Here is a 19,261-nt window from a genome sequence, read left to right as displayed (position 1 = left end):
CAGATTTCCACCATTTCCGAGTGCTGCAGCGTGAGTTCTTCTATGGAGGAAGGTAAGTGCCAGCCCCTGGTGCCTATGAGGGGGGTAAGTGCCAGTGCCTTTATTGCCTGGTCCCCAGTGAGCAGAACAGTAAGTGCCACTCGCCGAAAACAGAACAGACTGAGGACTGATGCTGCGCGAGCTTTAGTACCAGGAACGGTCGCCTTGGCAACGCGATTTCTTCCCTGGTAACTAAGGGAACAGCACGAGATCTCCAGAGAGCACGAGAGTTGATACCCGGAAGTAGGAAGTGAGGGAGCAGTGGACCGGCTGGTTTGACTCCTGGAGGGGTTGTGAGACCGGCTGATGCTGCTGAGAGTCCGAGGAGATGGAGGGGCGAGGGCCTTCAGGGCTCTGGCAGCGGGGGAGCGGCGAGGAGATAATTGCATGTAAGTGTTGTGCGATGTGACAGATCCGCTTGGCTCATAATGTGCAGGAGGCTGGGATTTACCATATGGGCTTTCATTTTGACCATGGGCTGGGGGGGGGGGGGAGCATGTGCCTGGGGGATAATGGGAGAAGGTTCCATCAGTGGAGAGGCATGGGGGGCTGATACATACATACATACATACATATATATATATATACATACATATCTCCCAACTGTCCCTTTTTCGGAGGGACAGTCCCTCTTTTGACAGCTCAACCCGCAGTCCCTCATTTGTACTGGAAAGCCCCTATTAACTTTCATAACCTGCCAAATTTTGTAAAATGAACATGGTAATTAGGGGTGTGGCCACAGAAATGGGCGTGGTCCAAAATATCACTGCGCTACATGCGAAAAGTTTTTTTTTGTCCCTCTTTTTACTTCCAAAATGTTGGGAGGTATGCACACATACGTATGGAGACTTGGCCAGAGTGCCAGACATTGAGTGTTTCCAGGCTGCTGAGCATTAATTGCACTGATGGGAATGAAAAAAGCCACATTGATCGCAGCTTCCCACAGATCTGTCCTGTCTCCTGCTTATAGTCGTGCTCTTCCAATCACATAAGGCACCTTTATGTGTGTAGATGTCCCGGAGGCTGTTTATTAGAGAATAAAACTATTATCAGCTAAATCCATAAAGCTGACTAAGGGCTGCACTTGGCTTAGGTCATATGTGTGTGTGGGTTCCATAGACTTTGTATAATACGGATTAAATTCAGAACGTGAAGTGCGTCTGGCGTTTGCTCCACTATCCAGAGACTCTGACCGAGGGAAAGGACACCCTTAGCTTCTAGTACTTTATTAAATGGCAACTCCTCCTGAATACTGTTTTTTTTTTTTTGCACAATGAAAGCGCAATGGCATTCCTGTAAGACGCTGTATGTGAGGTCAGTAATGGAAGAAGGGAGCGTGGGTAATTGTTGGCTGTGCTGCGACCCACACAAACCCCCTAGCCAGGGTCTCTGTCTGTTTATATAAAAGAAAGTGGACATTATAAAGCTATTGCAAGTTAATATGTAGTATATGATATATAGTGGAATAAACAGCCCCTTACATCCCAGTTGCTGATTCTCAAACCCCATGTCTCAGAACAAGTAGATTCATCTTCCACCAATACCTAGTGCTGGTGTATGGCATTTAGGGGCATTTGATCTCAAGCTCACTTTTACTTTCCAGGTGAATTCTCCTCTTGACTGGAGCAACACTGGTGCCATGATTGGTGCACTGACTTGGATACCAATCTCTCACAGTAGGCATTTTATTTTGCAGCTGAGTGCCACCTCCAACTGTCGACTATCAGCTCAGGGATACACACACTTTTGGTTCCATTCCAGCTGGCCAGCCATCTGATGGTATGATCCAGGTGCGTCCACCCCTGCCACCCTGCAGACAGTGGAATCCCTGATGCCTGTTATCCCAATTCCCCGTCGTGTTCGGTCATTCCACGGACCCCACACTACCTGCTTGCATTCCGCCTGTGGACCGGTCAGAACCGCACATCTGGTGCGCACCAAATACAACAACTTCGACATCTACCTGAAATCCCGATGGATGTACGGATTCATCCGCTTCCTGCTCTATTTCAGCTGCAGCCTTTTCACGTCCATCCTCTGGGTGGCGCTGTCCCTCCTCTTTTGCCTTCAGTATCTGGGTATCCGAATATTCCTGCGCCTCCAGTACAAACTATCCATCATTCTGCTGCTGCTCGGACGGAGGAGGGTCGACTTTAGCCTGCTGAACGAATTGCTTATTTATGGGATTCACGTGACCATGCTGCTCGTCGGCGGGCTGGGCTGGTGCTTCATGGTGTTTGTGGATATGTGAATAGGTGCATGCAGCACATGGCTTCTGTTGCCTTTCTCCTATTTTTCCCTGCCAGAGACGCCTGGGTTTTTAATAAACGCACGTCACATGGTTTCCGGTCTCCTGTTCATTCCGAGTGCTTTTAGTTTTACCCTTTTGGTGTTTCTATCTGATTAAATGGATTTCAATAAAAATAATGTAATTTTAGTGCGTGGGTATGATTGGTCTATGCATGCTTGCACTCATAGTCTGCCTACCCAGTTAGGGTAAAACCCCCTAACTGGGATACCCAACCCGAGCCAACACTCTACTGTTTGAAGACCCTTCTCTTGGCCGAACAACAGAAATTTTCTTAAGGGAAAAGATCATTCTCGATACAGCAGAGTGGCAAGATTATCTGCCAGACCGGTGTCCCCATCTTGCCATACATGCTCAGGCAATTTGGTTGAAATAACCCAGTTTGGCAGTGGGTTCTCATCATTATGACCATAAACTAACATTGGAGATATAAGGGCATTGCAGTTGGAATGTAGAGAGTTATGGTGGCCATACACACTACAATTATAAACTTTCCCACGCCCATTGGTTGTATGAAATATCATCCACTCTACTAACGTTAAGAGTGGAATTGTCACTTGTCACATATGCAGGTAAAAACAAAAATAATTCTTTAGCTCTATCTGATGATTCAGCATTAACGTTACGATGTTGGGTAACCTTCAAAGGTGCCCCATAAAAATTTTCAGTCTTGCCCGATCAATGAGACGACTGATATCCCAGGCTTTTTACCAATATCGTTCACCTCGTCTCCCACCCCACATGCACCGATTATTATATGAAAGATCTTTCGTACGAATAATAATGGTGTGTCCATGGCCACCTTTAAGCCAATCTGCTAAAGGGCAGATTGCTAATAGGCAGTGCTGACTGGTACACCCGGCTGTACTGAGGGCACACATATGTAATAAGCACACATCACAATACCACACGCTAAAGCTGATGCTTGCAGTGACATTTCAGCAACGGTTGGGGGCACAAGTTGGGCACACATGGTACATTAGCAGACAGGTGACTGTGCAGTCTGGACTCGGCATAGTTCCAATGCACTGAATAAAACGTCTTCTCACTCTGGGGAAATCACAAGGAGTAAGACTTTGCTGGGATGCCCTGTTGTGGAGGGTTCGATTCTGCTTGGAGAAATGTATGAGTTGGTTTATTTGTGATTCAGTTAGGAACTCTTCGTGCCCGACGGCCCAGTCTGGCCTGTGCCCACTTTCTTCTAATCCCTGATCCATTGGAGCTGACAGTCTAATTTCCTGTCACAGACAAACTCACAAAGATCTGGCCTGCTGGGAATCAAACCCAAGGCCCAAATGCTAAAAGGCAGCTTTTAACCTTATAATAATGTTCCTTATCTGTGTCTGACACCACCAGCAGTAGGGATGAGACTATTAAATGACTCCTGTTCCATTAGAAGCTTCTATATTAGGGTCACAGCCCAAATAAACTACATTACAGACCCCTCCCACTTCATTCTATGAGTATGTATCACATGGTATAACTGAATGAGTGAAGGTAAAACTAAGAATATGGCAGTTTATGGAGTGTGAGCGGGGCTGCTTTATACTGTGCCCTGCATGAACATGAGGAAACACTGATCACAACCCTCATAATAAGGATTAAATGCACTGCTGCACTCTATAACCGCCTGGTCCCCCAGACAGTGCAATGCTCCCAATGTTCCGATAAGGAGACAAAAAGCAGATTCCGGAACGTTTGTGACAACAATCCTGCGGCTCAGATGCCTTGATGCTGTATAACTCCGGCTTTTGTTTGCTGACATTATTTTCGGACTGTTGACATAGCAACATTGTGTGATTTCCACTTCTTTAACAGATGAAGCTTTGTTTGTGCCTCCCTCCTCCCCTTCCCTGTACAGACAAAAGCCAAGGAAACTTTCCTTAGTGTGAGTGCTGCCTGCTAATGAGCCTCCCCCATATTCATTTCTACTGTAGCTTTACAGGGGGAATTAGCCATGGTTTTTCAGTTTCTATATAGAAAGAACAGCATGAGGGTATACCTTATTGTGTGCCCAGAGCACTCCTTCTCTGTAAATTTGTATTTATACATATGGGAGGAGGGAGGAGCCATATTTATTCCCTTAGACAGTACAGTATGAGGGTATAGCTTATTGTATGCCCAGAACATTCCTTCTCTGTATATTTGTATTTATACATATGGGAGGAGGTTCCATATTGTTTACCTTAGACAGTACAGTATGAGTGTATAGCTTATTGTGTGCTCAGAACATTCCTTCTCTGTATATTTGTATTTATACACATGGGAGGATGTGCCATATTGATTCCCTTAGACAGTACGCTATGAGGGTATATCTTATTGTGTGCTCAGAACATTACTTGTCTGTATATTTGTATTTATACATATGGGTAGGAGCTGCCATATTATTTCCCTTAGATCAAGAATATTCCTGCCCTGCTTTATGGTTCTATGGCAGGGTTAAAAGTGGCTCAGATAAGAAAGCTTAGCAAGACAAGGGGAAAGAACAATACGTCCTTTTATGAAAGCAGACTATAGTAACCGAATCCCCCCAGCACTAAAGGTACCCATACACTGAGAGATCCGCTCGTTTGGCAATGTCGCCAAACGAGCGGATCTCCCTCCGATATCGGGCTGATCCGATCGTGGGCCCTAGGGTCCAACGATTGGATCCTAACGATGCCTAAATGGGCGGTCACATCGCGGGACCGCATCAACGAATAGATGCGGCCGCGATCCAACGGGATTTTTTGTCCCATTCGATTGAGATCTGGCCGACTTTCGGCCAGATCTCAATCGGTGAAGCCCGTCGGGGGGCCCCATACACGGGCCAATAAGCTGCCGACACGGTCTGTCGGCAGCTTTTATCGGCCCCTGTATGGCCACCTTAACTTTAAGAGCAAAATAAGGAATAATGATGTGTGTGTATTCCTTTACGATCCTCCCAGCTGACTAAAAGAGTAAAATTCCATGCAGAGCGCAGTAACGTGTCCATCCCTGTCATCTCTTTGTTTGTCGTTATCAGGCTGGATCTGAATATATTTGCACGAGGGGAAGGTAATATCATCTACGAGATCCATTTCTCCAGCCCATTCATTATGTCTGTGTGTGCGTTGTTCTCCGGCAGAATATTAATGGGTGCATTTGACTGAAATGCTGAAGGAATATTCATTAAAAAAGAAAACAAAGCTCGGGTCCCAGGGATGATGTCATCACATAAGCGGCAAGTCCACAGGGCTCTGTGCGTAACAGTGAAATCCATCGGATGGAATGTTTATCTAGTGTTCAGCCAAGTCATTCTTTTGGGGTCGTACTTATTCTGTGCAGCTTGAATCAAGCCCTACACTCGCCATATGCTAGTAAGAATTAGCCAATGAGCATATTAACCCCAGATATGCCAGATAGAAATGAACAATGAGCATATTAACCCCAGACAAGTCAGTAAAATTACTGCAGAAAATAGACAATAAACACATTAATCCCAGATATGTCAGTATGATCACTGCAGAAAATGGATAGATTGAAAGCATTACCTTAACCACTTGCATGTGGCTCCCCATGCTCTTTGCTCCTCTCAGTCTCCTGCAAAAAAAAGTAAAGATGGAAACATTTGCTCCTTTAACCTTTCCATTGCCTTCCAAAGGAAAAATATTCTCGGTTCCACAGTAGGAGGCTGCAGGGGCCCAGGCCAACAGGTGTACAAGACAGACAGTAGTGGGCCCAGTAGGGTGACGGGCAGCCAAGAAGAGTGAAAGGGCAGTTGTTGGGGGGGCTCAGTAAGGTGATAGGGCGTAGGTGGCAGGGGCTCAGCAGTCCCAGTCCAATGCTATCTGGGAGAAATGCATAGCAGCAATGTGATTTGTTCATTTATTCATTGTTTCCATGCAGGCAATGTGTTAGTGGACACACAATAGACTAAGGGGCTGATTTATCAAAAGTTGAATTTTGTTTAACCTCAAATGATCTCGAAACTCGAATAGTATCTTATTCAAGAAAAAACGCAAACGTCTAAATCTTGATCGAATATTACCAACCCGAAAACTCAAATTAAATTCAAATAGAATTAGACTAAACTCGAATCGAGTTTCTTTCTCCGAAAAAAACTTGAATGTCAGGAAGGCTATTAACATCTTCAAATGGGTCACTGGACCTCTGCCTTTGATTTCTACGTGGATGTTTTTAGGTGGTGAATAGTCAAATTCGAGTTGTTCACAGGGTCAAGGTATGATGAATCTCGAATTTGAGTTTCGATTATTCCCAGCTCGAATTTGTGAGTTTTTACCAAAAATCCAATTTGAATTTACCACATGAATTATAATCAATCTGTTCTTTAGTGAATCATGTCATCCTATGTAATAGAGATTAGAACACCCCTTGAGTTCCTGAGCACAGGGTAAAAGAATTAAGATTCCCTCTATTTAATATGAGCACCTGTGTATCCCGACCCCCCTTACTATTTCCATATCCCATGATATACGGCTTCTAATCCTCATTTCTATGCGCACATCAGAGAGCATTTAAATGCCATGAATATTTAGCAGTGCCCTGTAATGTTAATGGGAACCTCTTTAAAGCGTTAGCGGTGGAGGATTGCGCAGCCCCGGCCGCCTTTCTCCCATTTCACTCCCTCAGGGGTGCGTGGAACAGCTTCATAATATTCCTGCGCGGGGTGACAAATTGCTCCTCGTAAAGTTTTATAACATTTTTGCTGGTAATCAAAGTTGAAAGCAGGATGTTAAGGGCTGTGTTATTCCTCTGTCTATTGCCGTTTAACCACCCCGGCGGCGGTGTTGTTGAGAGAAGTTTTGATTTCTTTAATTGTTGCCTTGAAAGGAGAGAGAAGCGAGTGGGCAAAATTGGTGCTTGGGTGGGGCCGACTGCTTCTGGCATTGGCTGCCAGAAACTTACCCTGCAAACCCATTAATTCCAGGAAGAATATTAGATTCCCATCCTCTGAAATTGACGCCTGGCATCGCCATCTCCCCTGCAAGCCGGGCTGTGTGTTGGAACAAATGCATTCTGGACGGTGCTTATCCTCTCAAATTAACCTTGGTTTCCGGAGCACCCCCCCCCCCCCACTGCAACATTTACACAACCAACTACTTCCATAGTGCAGTCGAAGGCACAAAAGCAGTGGGCAAAGGGCAGATAACAGGCACGGAGCACTGTCATCATTTCGCCCAGTAGTGGGCGTGTGAAGGTCCAAGTGCTCCCAGATTTGAGCTGTGCTCTCCTATCAATACTGGGTTGGGCAGGGCAGGGCCAGTGGGAGATGCCCCCAAATTAAACAGCAATCTGCTCTCTGCACCTGGGGCCATATTCTGCCCAATGTGCAAAGGTCCTAGTGCTCCCAGATTTGAGCTGTGCCCTCCTATCAATACAGGGTCGAACTGGGCCTGCATGAGATGCCCCCAAATGTAATGACAATTTGCTCTCTGCACCTGGGGCTGTATTCTGCCCAATGTGCAAAGTGCAGTCCGCACTGAAACTCCACGGACACAAGTACCTCTTGGGTGAGTCCGAGGGGGCCCAGTTTGGCAGGACAGTTATATATACCCCAGTACATGCCTTCCCTGGTGACATTAAGCAGAGCATCGGTATATTACTTATTCTAGTGTGCAGTGCTGGACTGGGACACCAGGGGCCCACCAAAGAAAATTAGGCCAGGGGCCTACTTGTGCTTTTATTTTTCCTCTTCTCACTAAACCTCTATTTGCCTATTCTGTTTTCTTAACATACTACTATAATCTATTATTCCATCTATTTAGCCTCTCTGTTCTCATAGAAATAGGAAATGGCCATGAAATAGGACAAATATTTGGCAGAATGAAGGCCCACTGAAACCTGGGCCCACCGAGAGTTTTCCTGGTATCCTGGTGGGCCAGTCCAACACTGCAAGTGTGTCGGGCTGGATTCAGGTTGGGTCGAAAAATACTGAAGTTTCACTAAAGAGGGGGTATAAATGAATAAGGAGGGGAGGTGCAAATGGCTCGGCCTTGGGGCACTCTGGGCAAATGATCAGGATTCCCACTTCTTCAACAGGATCCAGATTCAACTGATCCAAATTCCTGGCCGAACTGAAACACATGTGACTTTTCTTTGCGCAAACAAGGAAGTTAAACAGTTTGTAACTATGCAGTTCTCTCTAACCCTCCCTTTTTTCTAATTTGCATATGCAAATTAGGGCTTGGAATTGGTTCGGTATTTGGACAAGTTTTATAAACTGAATTCAGCCAAATCCAAAATAGTGGATTCGGTGCATCCCTAATTTAAAGGGAATGTCCCAAGGGCAAATTTCTGGCATTCTGGTGACAGTTAGAAGCTCTAGGGCTTTAATTGTATTAAAGGGCATGTCAGAAACAGACAAGTTTTCAATAGACATTTGCTTGCTAATTAAACTGACTTCTGCTACATTGTTTCAAGAGTCAGAACCAGTGATGATTAAAGGACAGGCAGACAGTGCTTTCAATAGCAATTATATATCACAAATGACTCAGAACCTGAATTGAATTGGGCAAAAATCTGCTTTTTGGGAGGAGATCCCCTTTGGTTTGCCCTTCCCTGGGAATCTGGAGATGCCATGTAGCATCTCTGGCAGCAAGTGCTCTACAGTAACAGATGTCTGAGTCTTCCCAAGCAACAAACACCATCTTGAGCGCCGTGTTGGCAGCAGATGGATCGAGGCGAAGCAGCAGTACCGGCTCCTATTTCATTGCAGGCAGCAATTTCCCTCTTTCCCTGTGACCTGACACACTGCGGAAATTTCGATGTCTGTTTTAAAACCTTGAGCCTGTGTTCCCGAAACGCCAGTTCCAAGATGCGATGGAGTCCAAACTGTCAAGATAATGCATGTCAGGCAAAACAAACCATCTCTGAGGATGCTGCGAGATAGGATCCAATTTTGCCGCAGGCTACTGAGGATCTAATGATTAAAGGAACAATGTCTTCCAGCCACTGTGATTCCCTCTCCTCCCCACAGCACTGAGAGTAGATTGAAGAGCACACAAACCCCTCCATTAGCTCTCTGTGCCCCCACATTAATGTTTCATACTTTATAACCATAACAACTTACCCCCAAGCAGTTTAGGGGCTGGAGTTTAACTTTAGCTTTTGGGCTAAATTTTAGGGAACTGTTTTATTTATGGTTTCTAAGCTAATGACCCCTGGGCAACTGCTTAGATACTCAGTCTGATTCCAATTGGAAGCAGCAGTCCTGCCCTGCTTTATGACAGCTGAGATTCTAGCTATCTGTATAACAGATCTTTCTGTCCCAGTTACTGCACAGATCCTATCTGACCCCCATTGAAAGCAGCAGTCCTGCCCTGCTTTATGGCCGAGATTTATAAATAATTTAATCTGAGACTGTTATTTATGTTTTCTCCCTTTAAAACTACACAATCAACTTGTATTCCCCTTTAATATAAACAGAAACTAACTATAAACTTTTCAGGATTATGGCAGTTGCGTACAAGGTTCTCAATCCCTGCCCTGACTAACATTTCCCTCCTAAAACACTTGGTATGTAATTTATATTATTGATGTAAACTCCCTTCTGTTTGTGCTTTATAAATACATATTGATAAGAATAAAATATTTGCAATGAATGTATGGCATCTCCCAGGAGTCACAAAACATTCATTGGCTTGGCTGTTGATATCCAAGTAGCTGTGTGTGTGTTTATGTTGTTAGTGGATATAGCTCATTCCCCTTGCATGAGTCCTGCAGCGGGTTGGGTACCCACGAGTTACCCACAAAAAAAGCAGGTACCCTGCGGAATGAGGGTAGGGTCTTCGGATGCGGTTTGTGGGTCTCATCTATATTTCTTAGCTTACTGTATGTTATATTGTCTATATTTTACTCATATTAAAATTTTACAAAACTTTTTTTATCTCTGATGATGTCACTTCCAGTTTGCAGCAACAGCACTTCCTGTTGAATGGTGTAGGCAGGTTGCGGATCAGGTTGCAGATAAGGCAGTTGTGGGCTGGTTATCGGGCTGCGGGTTGGGTCAGGTCTGTGTCTCAAAAATTGGTTCCGCGTAGGACTCTAGCCAAGTGCATCTTGGGTTGTAGGATAAGTCATACCACAGAATGAAAATTAGCAATGGGATGTGCCGTCCAGTTTATTTTTATCCTGTACATTTAAAAAATTGTTTCTTTAAGCCGAAGCCACAGTTTTGCTTTCAATATGTTTGTTATTAGCTCTGTTGTATGCAGCCATCTTTAATCTGTTGTCTAAACAAAGCCCCGCCCAGTCTGCTGTGCTGGGCGGAGACTTAGATGATGCATAGTTTTGGATTAAAAAAAAAACCCCCACTGTATTGAAATGGAATTGATTTTCCATTCATTATTTGGAAACGGCTGTTTTAGGAATTGGGGTGGGTAAGTGGCAAGGGATAAAATTTACAAGGGAAACTGCGCCTCCCCCCCCCCCCCCAAGTTCTCTTAAAATCGATATACACTTTTTTCTGGGAGCAAATAAAACGTTTACATTCCTAACTGAGCATGAAACAGCTTTGTCTCTCACATAAGACCAATTTGTATCATTAGGGGTTAATGTCCCTTTAATTTGCTTTTCCAGGCTGCCAAAACCCCCCCCCCCCCCCCCCCCCGGCACTGGCAGAACTGGGAAGCCTGTCCCTTTAAGATTTCTGTTGTCATGGTGGGTGAGGCCAGAGAAAGTCCATGTGAGTTGGAGTCACTTCCTGCTGCTGAAACACAAGGAGAAGATCACAGGAGCAGAATTTGCCCGGGGTGCCCCTGCTGCAGGCCTGATTATGCCTACCCGGTGCCAGGTTGGGAGGGACACAAGGCATCCGGCTGCCCATTTCAATAGGTGCTCTGTGCAGGTACGTAGGCAACTTTACTGATGCAGCACTTTGCACGTGAGACGCTGGAGGCAGCAGCAGATTTGGTGCTACCCGCAGGAGGGATAACAGTGTGAATGGGATGGGTGCTGGGCACAGATATGGGCACTGCCAGCCTCCCACTGTGTGGGCTGCCGGGAACTAGTGAAACTTTGCAGGGAAACATTTTAGCCCCATGGAAGGGAGTTGGTTAGTGACTTGCTCATGCCACAGTATGCTATGGATGCTAGAGGATGCTGGGATTTGTAGTTCAGCAAAAGCTGGACAGCTGCAGATTACTGAATCCTGAAAAGCTACCCAGCCCTCCTGTGTGGTGACATTATCCCAACACAAACAGATCAACTTTTGGCCAAGCAAAACTACAACTCCCTGCTTTGGAGCCATAGGAGCAGTTAGCCTGAAACAGCTTGCTTAGCTCTGCCTGTCTCTGTCCTGGGAATATTTACAGGGGAAATCAATATAAAGGAGCAGGCTGATTTTGTCTCGGTTCATGAAGGGAGTTCAGTTCTCCTTGAAAGAAATTTGACTGTAACACCCTTTTGAAAGAGGAACTCAGAGTAAGAATTCTAAATGGTTTTACATAGATACACATGCTGTCATATGTCATGCCAAGGTGTCACAGGACATGGAGTTCAATAGCGCCACCCTGTGGTCTTGTAACAGTTTTTAAAGTTAGTTCCCCATCTGCTTTTTGTGTAGTGAAAAGTAATTAAGCAACAAAGGGTTCAGGCAGTTGGTGCCATCATCAGCTCCCTCCCATATGTATAAAAATAAATATACAGAGAAGGAATGTTCTGGGCACACAATAAGCTATACCCTCATACTGTACTGTCTAAGGGAATCAATATGGCACCTCCTCCCACATGTATAAATACAAATATACAGAGAAGGAATGTTCTGGGCACACAATAAGCTATACCCTCATACTGTACTGTCTAAGGGAATCAATATGGTACCTCTCTCCTCCCTTATGTATAAATTAAATATTCAAAGAAGGAATGTTCTGGTCACACAATAAGCTATACTTTCATACTGTACTGTCTAAGGGAATCAATATGGCACCTCCTTCCATATGTATAAATACAAATATACAGAAAAATGTAGAAGTATCAATTCTAACTAAGTGAGTGGGTGTGGGTGTGTATATATAATGTTGAAATTTAGCTTTTTTAAATTTTGGCAAAAACAAATGATGCTTCCTTCAGCCCCTCCTGGTGGTGAGAGCGAGTGTCACCTTTAAATCAGATTTGCAGTTGTACAATATGAATTATTGAGAGCTGCTTATCCCCGGCAAAAAATAAAAAAACTTGAGGAAAGTACTTTGTGTTCTCTATGTGAGATGCACTTCCCTTCAATTACTCTAAATGTAGACGCCATTACATGCTGATTCATTAATCCTGCGTGTGCTCCTTCCCTTTTAAAAAGCATTTAAGTTGCATTGTGGGCAGCTGTGTGCCAGCCTGCCTGCCAACCAGGTATCTTGTGTATTGAGTAATTGATGATCCGTCTTATTGTTTTAGCTTTTTCAGAAGTTAAAATATTAAACAGCAAGTGAAGGTGAAGCATCAAGTGGACACAATTTCATTGTAATGCCTATTGGTTCTGTGCCGTCCTACTGACGCAGTTTAACGTTTGCGAAGAGTCCTGTAATAAGCCCCCCAACACTGCAGGTATTATAGATGATGTAGAACTCTAAAAGGAATCTATACACTGCAATGAATTCATTTCCTAAAATCCATGTATGAGGCCTTAGCTTTTTGTTTGCTCTGAGCATTCCTTCTCTATATAGTTGTGTTTTTAAATATGGGAGGAGGTGCCATATTGATTCCCTTAGACCGTACAGTATGATGGTATAGCTTATGGTGTGCCCAGAACATTCCTTCTCTGTATATTTGTGTTTAAACATATGGGAGGAGGTACCATATTGATTCCCTTAGACAGTACAGTATAAGGGTATAGCTTATTGTGTGCCTAGAACATTACCTCTCTGTATATTTGTATTTATACATATGGGAGGAATGAGGTGCCACATTGATTCCCTTAGACAGTACAGTATGAGGGTAAAGCTTATTGTGTGTCAGAGCATTCCTTCTCTTTATATTTGTATTTTTACAGTCACTCTGGTGTTTGCATATGGATAACATATATACCCTGTAATGAATTTCCTTAAATGCATGCATGAGGCCTTAGTTTATTGTGTGCCCAGAACATTCCTTCTCTGTATATTTGTATTTATACATATGAGAGGAAGTGCCATATTGATTCCCTTAGACAGTACAGTATGAGGGTATAGCTTATTGTGTGTCCAGAACATTCCTTCTCTGTATATTTGTATTTATACATATGAGAGGAGGGAGGTGCCATATTGATTCCATTAGACAGTACAGTATGAGGGTATAGCTTATTGTGTTACCAGCATTCCTTCTCTGTATACTTGTATTTTTACAGTCACTGTGGTGTTTGCACATAGATAACCTTGATATTTTCACAATGTTTTCACTGATTAATCTTGTTTGCTGTGTAACGTAGACTTGTATAGTTCTCTCCTATACTCCAAGCCACCAAAATACATATTTGCTTCCCTGTGAAACTGATGCCAGTGTGCCAAACGGTGCCCATGGCAACTGTGGTAAAAGTTGTAAATGATCCATTGGATAAGGGTGGGGAGAAACTCTTTGGGAAGAAAATGGTTTCAGAGTGGGGCAGTGAGTTTTGCCAAACACTGCTCAGAGGGAAGGCCTGTTTGATTTGGCTGCCTTTGAATAACAAGCTTTTGACTCAATTCATGGGCTGAGGAGTGCTTATAATTTGATTCGTAAAAGGTTAAGGTCACACTGGGAGATTCGGGGAGAAAAATTGCCTGCGGCATGACACTTGACACAGTTGCCCGAAGTTTCCTCGTGAGGCAACTTCGAGGGACTGCCGAAAACTAAGCACTGCGAGTGCCATGCCTTAAGTGATTTTTAATTTTAGCAGGCGGAAGACAGGGGGAAGCAGTTCAGGGAGATTAGTCACCCCAAAGAAGAGGCGACTTGTCGCCGGGCGACTAAATCTCCCCGAATCTCCCAGTGTGAACTTACCCTAAGGGAAGGGGACGAGTGGAAGATGGGCTTCAATACCCGGGATGGGCATTATGAGTACTTAGTAAAGCTCTTCGGTTTATGCAATGCCCCAGCCGTCTTCCAAGAATTTGTAAACTATCTCTTCCATGATCTTCTGAGTGGTGGTATACTTAGATGACATCCTCATCTTCTCTTCTAATTTAACTGATCATCGTGCTCATGTGCAGGAGGTGTTGCGTAGGCTGAGACACAACCAGTTTTATGCCAAACTGGAAAAAAAAAAAATTCTTGGGTACATAATTTCTCAGAGTGGCCTAGAAATGGAACCAACAAAGGTTCAGGCTATCCTAGACTGGGCACAGCCCCTTTCATTACAGGCTATCCAGAGATTTTTGGGGTTTGGCAATTATTACCGCCAGTTTATAAAGAATTTCCACTTTGGTGGCTCCAATCACTGCTCTCACTAAGAAAGGGGCAGGTCCCAGTATTTGGTCCTTAGAGGCTGTAAAAGTCTTTGATCTTTTGAAAGAGTCGTTTACTTCTGCCTCAGTTCTCCAGCATCCAGATTTAACTCTCCCCTACCTGGTAGAGATGGATGCCTCCGAAATCTAAACTGGTTTGGTATTATCGAAACGACAACCTATTTCTGGTAAAATCCATTCCTGCGCCTTTTTCTCTAGAAAGTTCTCCCCTGCTGAGGTTTACTATGATATAGGCAACATGGAATTGCTGTCAATAAAATGGGCATTTGAGGAGTGGAGACATCTTCTAGAGAGGGTGCTAAACACATGGTTACTGTCCTTACTGATCACAATAATTTGTTTTTTGCTTGCTTCAAGTTTATTGTAACATACAGGCCAGGAGAAAAGAATGCTAAAGCAGATGCCCTTTCTAGAATTTTCTTCTCCAGTCCTAAAGAGGAATCTGAACCTGTTCCTATTGTACCTAAGGGGTTGATTGTGGCAGCCCTGAGCCCAGATTGGTCTTCCTGTTTGTCTAAAGCACAGGTTAATTCTCCTCCCAATGTGCCTTTTGGCAAGCTTTTTGTTCCCGAAAGTTTGCGCGAGGCTATTTTGACCTAGACTCATTACTCTAAATTTGCTGGTCACCAAGGCCGTGGTAAAAACTGTTTCCTTTTGTCTCGTTCACTGTGGTGGCCAAGTTTGGGACAAGATGTTGGCAAATTTCTAGAATGCCAACATCTAAACCCTCCAGATCATTACCCCAGGGGCTGCTGCAGTCACTCCCCGTTCCTGTAAAGCCATGGACTCATATATGTATGGATTTCATTGTGGAATTGCCTCCCTCTTGAGGGAACACAGAGTTATTTGGGTGGTAGTGGATCGTTTTAGTAAATGTTGCATTTTATTTCCCTTCCCACCCTCCCCTCAGCCAAGTGTCTTGCTGAACTCTTTCTATCTAATATATTTAAGTTTCATGGGGCCCCAGTGAATATCGTTTAGGACAGAGGGGTTCAATTTGTGTCTAAGTTTTGGAGGGCATTTTGTTCTATCATGGGGACTGATTTGTCCTTCTCGTCTGAATACCATCCTCAGACCAACGGTCAGACAGAAAGGATAAATCATTCTTTGGAACAATACCTCAGGTGTTATGTTTTTAGCAATCAATATCTCTGGGCGGATTTTCTTCCTTGGGCTGAGTTTGCATTTAATAATGCTACTCAATTATCTACTGAAGAATCTCAGTTTTTAATGTTTTTGGTTACAATCCTAGAGCCTTCTCATTTTCAGGTCAAGGCTCTGAGGTGCCTGCTGTCAATTCTTTTGTTGATCACCTCGCTAAAATTTGGCATAAGGTTTAAAGCTCTCTATCTTCAGCAGTAGCTGCTCAGAAAAGAGCATCTGATACACCATAAAGAGTGTAAAGAGACAGGGTTTGGCTGTCTTCTAGGAACATTCCACTGAAGGTCCCTTCTACCAAATGAGGGCCGAAATGTATTGGTCCATATTTAATTTCTAAAGGTTATCAATCTCAGCAAGGTCAGGTTAGATTTTCCTTAAGATTTCTAATTCTTTTTACGTCTGTTTATTGAAACCTGCCAGAAATGTCCAACAATCTACTCCTCCTCCAGTTTCTGTGGAAGGTCAGCCCAAATATGAAGTTCAGAGGTTGATTGACTCTCGCCTTTCCAGAGGTAAGGGATATGGTCCTGAGGAGAGGTCTTGGGTTCCAACCTTTGATGTTCACGAGGACCATCTCAAGAAGCAGTTTCATTCCAGGTTTCCTGATAAACCTAGGGGTCCGGTGGCCCCCACTATAGGGGGGGTAATGTGAGAACTCACCCTGGTGGTCTAGTGGGGACATCAGTTGCACCCTCGGTGGGGACATCTGTCGCGTCCGTCTTCGAGCGTGGCTATGTGTGTTGTGAGAGGATAGTCGCACCGCTCGCTTCCTATTTTGAAGTGGCGTTGTGGATAACGTCATCGCAATTTGCGTGAGTTTCAAATATTTAAAGGCGCAGGCGCCAATTACATTGCCCAATGTAAATGTTCTTCCTAAGTTTCTGGGTGTATTGTGTGCTTACTCCTGTTGTGTATTCTGGTGTTTGACCCTTGCCTGTTCCTGATTATCCATTCCTGCTGCCTGAACTGACCCATGCAAGGCTTGACGATTCTTCTAATTCTGTTTTGAATCTGCGTTGATTCTTCCAAGTGTACGACCTTGGCTTGTGACCCCGACCTTGCTCCTTCTACTTGAATTGGTACTGCTTTGCTGTTTAGTTTGACCCAGCCTGTTCCTCTGAACTGGTGGCATCTGAGTAGCGGAGGGCTTCATCCGAAGCATAAGGCAGCTGCTATAGGCAGAAGAGTGGACTAAGACCAGAATCTTGGAGTTAGTTCTGGGTTTGGGATACCGATTGTTACAGGGGGGTTCAGTATTGCTATATGTGTGTCTGTGCTGGAGGCTGGAGTTCGGTTACTGCCTTTGGACAGCAGGAATTCTGTACCGGCCTTGCTTGTCATTTCTCGTGTTTAAATTCTATTATATTTCTTGATGTTGGATATTGAATGCATGCAGTTTTTCGGACAGCTCAGCCATACGCTAGAATTATATGCTAGAATAATGCATGTACTGTTTTTCCCGTAGCTGCTGAGGTGAGCCAGGGTGATGGTTCCATAGATATGAGGCTGTAATCAGTTGGTCTCCAAAACCTAGTGAGTGCTTTCCCCATCTCTTTTGATCATATGGTGACCCATCGCTGGATGCAGGTGGGGAAGTAAATGATTGATCTTTAACTAAACATTTACTTTATATTGTTTCAATGACTAGACTTACTCTTAGGCCCCAGCTTTTCCATCTGGATCTTGAGGTTGGATCTATATTGATCCATGTACAGAATAAAACATTTATTTCATCACTGAGAATGGTGAAGAAAAGTTATGAAAGAAATAATTACTGGTTCATTATATCTTATACTGAGTATTAAAAATAAATAATAGCAGAGTTGGCAGAGAAAGTGGAGGTAGCTGCAGAAAAGTTAACCCTTTGAGGTGGGTTTTCAGGAGCTACTTGGCCATGCCCCCTATATAACTCAGATCCACTGAAAGTCCCTTGTATCTGAGGTTATTTCAGAAGCCTTTTCACTTTCGGGGGACAAAATAAATTGGTTCATATGATTTGAGTGGACAGATAGGGTTGCAAACATTGCTGGTGGAAAAATCTTGTCAAAGATGGTCACCAAGTCCAACATGGCCCTGCCATGCTCCCTGCATCACTGTTTAAGATATTGGAGAATTTTGGGTGATGCATTTAAACGAAGAGGCTAAGCTAGGCTTTGGTGCCATCCAATGGCAGTGACTAGGTAAGGGGGACTTAAATCAAGGTGACTCCCAAAAAGTACAGGTGAGTTGATCATGTCTGTAGGAGATGTGGACAGACAGGTAGAAATAAGGATCTGGAAGTCTTAACTCACAGGCTAAGGGTGGATGGAGGGTAAGAAGATCACAGTTGGGACGTGACAATGTCTTCACAAACCATGGAACCTATGATGTTACAGTTGGGTGACAGTCTTTCAGGGTCTGCTTCTTCTCCCCCCCCAGTACCCTCAAGAGAGCTTGGTATTATGGTCCACACACACATGAAAAAGATCAAATAAAGTAACATTGCAGATGAGGCTCAAAAGGCATCCGTCCCTCACATCCCATCACAGCTGCATGGCCTTCCTTCTGTTTTGCTCTGAGAATTCTACATCCTAATCTGTCTGCAGTGTGTTTCTCTGGCTGAATAACAGAGCCTTCTAGATGAACAAATCATGCGTTAAATGAAGGCAGCTTCCAAAATTGCTTGAAAGGGGAAGCCAAATCTCTGAACTGAAAGTCTGGTACAACTCTACTGCGTGACTCTATTCTACTCTACTCTACTGCATGACTCTACTGTATGGCTCTACTGTACTGCATCACTCTACTCTACTGCATGACTCTATTGCGTGACTCTATTCTACTGCATACAGAAGCAGCTCACACCAAGGTCTCCTCAAATGGGATAGTGCTCTGAAGATGTGCTTCTACCTAGTGATCCATTGAATCCAGCCTGTACTTTGTCTCTTATATTTCATCAAATTTTTATGCATTGAGCCGATATTGCAGATGATCGACGGGAGCATGTAGGAGATTGGCCTGTGTATGGCCCCAAGCCAAGGGTGGTTTGACCCTTAGCGCATACAGTAAGCAGCCACCCTGCTGCTGTTTTTTAGAAAGAGGAAATATGGTGTGATAATATCTTTAAATGCAGTTAAGAGCATATTGCCTTCCTTCTGATACAGACAAAGTGCCAGTTTTGGCATTACTTTGCCTTTAAGCTGTACAAAGGAAATCAATGCAATGAGAAAGTTTGTGTGTGCAATGCATTAAAGGTAATGTAATCTCAGATCAAAATGTTCAGCGGTGGGTGAGTGCTGGCCTTTCCTGTGGCCCCATGTTATCGACTCGGTTCCCTTATTGCTTTACCATCGATGTTTTGTACATATAAGTTTTGTTATTAAATTCA

At 44.0% G+C, this 19,261-nt stretch overlaps 2 protein-coding genes across 3 annotated transcripts in view; both read left to right on the top strand.

The window, feature by feature from the left end:
• Positions 1–257: 257 nt before the first annotated feature.
• tmem250.S (chromosome unknown open reading frame, human C9orf69 S homeolog) lies at positions 258–2,381 on the top strand. Of its 2 annotated transcripts, none has more exons than XM_018232572.2 (2): positions 258–428; positions 1,736–2,381. In XM_018232572.2, exon 2 carries the CDS (start codon positions 1,871–1,873, stop codon positions 2,288–2,290), a length of 420 nt encoding a protein of 139 aa, XP_018088061.1. In that variant the 5' UTR covers positions 258–428; positions 1,736–1,870; the 3' UTR covers positions 2,291–2,381. The 2 variants fall into 2 exon arrangements, with proteins under 2 accessions (XP_018088061.1, XP_018088060.1); XM_018232571.2 differs by having other exon boundaries at positions 1,643–2,381.
• Positions 2,382–10,949: 8,568 nt separating this feature from the next.
• Positions 10,950–19,261, top strand: part of nacc2.S (NACC family member 2, BEN and BTB (POZ) domain containing S homeolog) — a 54,415-nt gene continuing 46,103 nt past the window's right edge. Inside the window, exon 1 of the mRNA XM_018232569.2 lies at positions 10,950–11,174. The gene's annotated coding sequence lies outside the window, so the exon portion shown is untranslated. The remainder of the gene's footprint in view (positions 11,175–19,261) is intronic.

The sequence above is a fragment of the Xenopus laevis genome, chromosome 8S, assembly GCF_017654675.1.
Source record: "Xenopus laevis strain J_2021 chromosome 8S, Xenopus_laevis_v10.1, whole genome shotgun sequence".
Taxonomy (NCBI): Eukaryota; Metazoa; Chordata; class Amphibia; order Anura; family Pipidae; genus Xenopus; species Xenopus laevis.
This window is presented reverse-complemented; position numbering and strand designations above follow the sequence as displayed.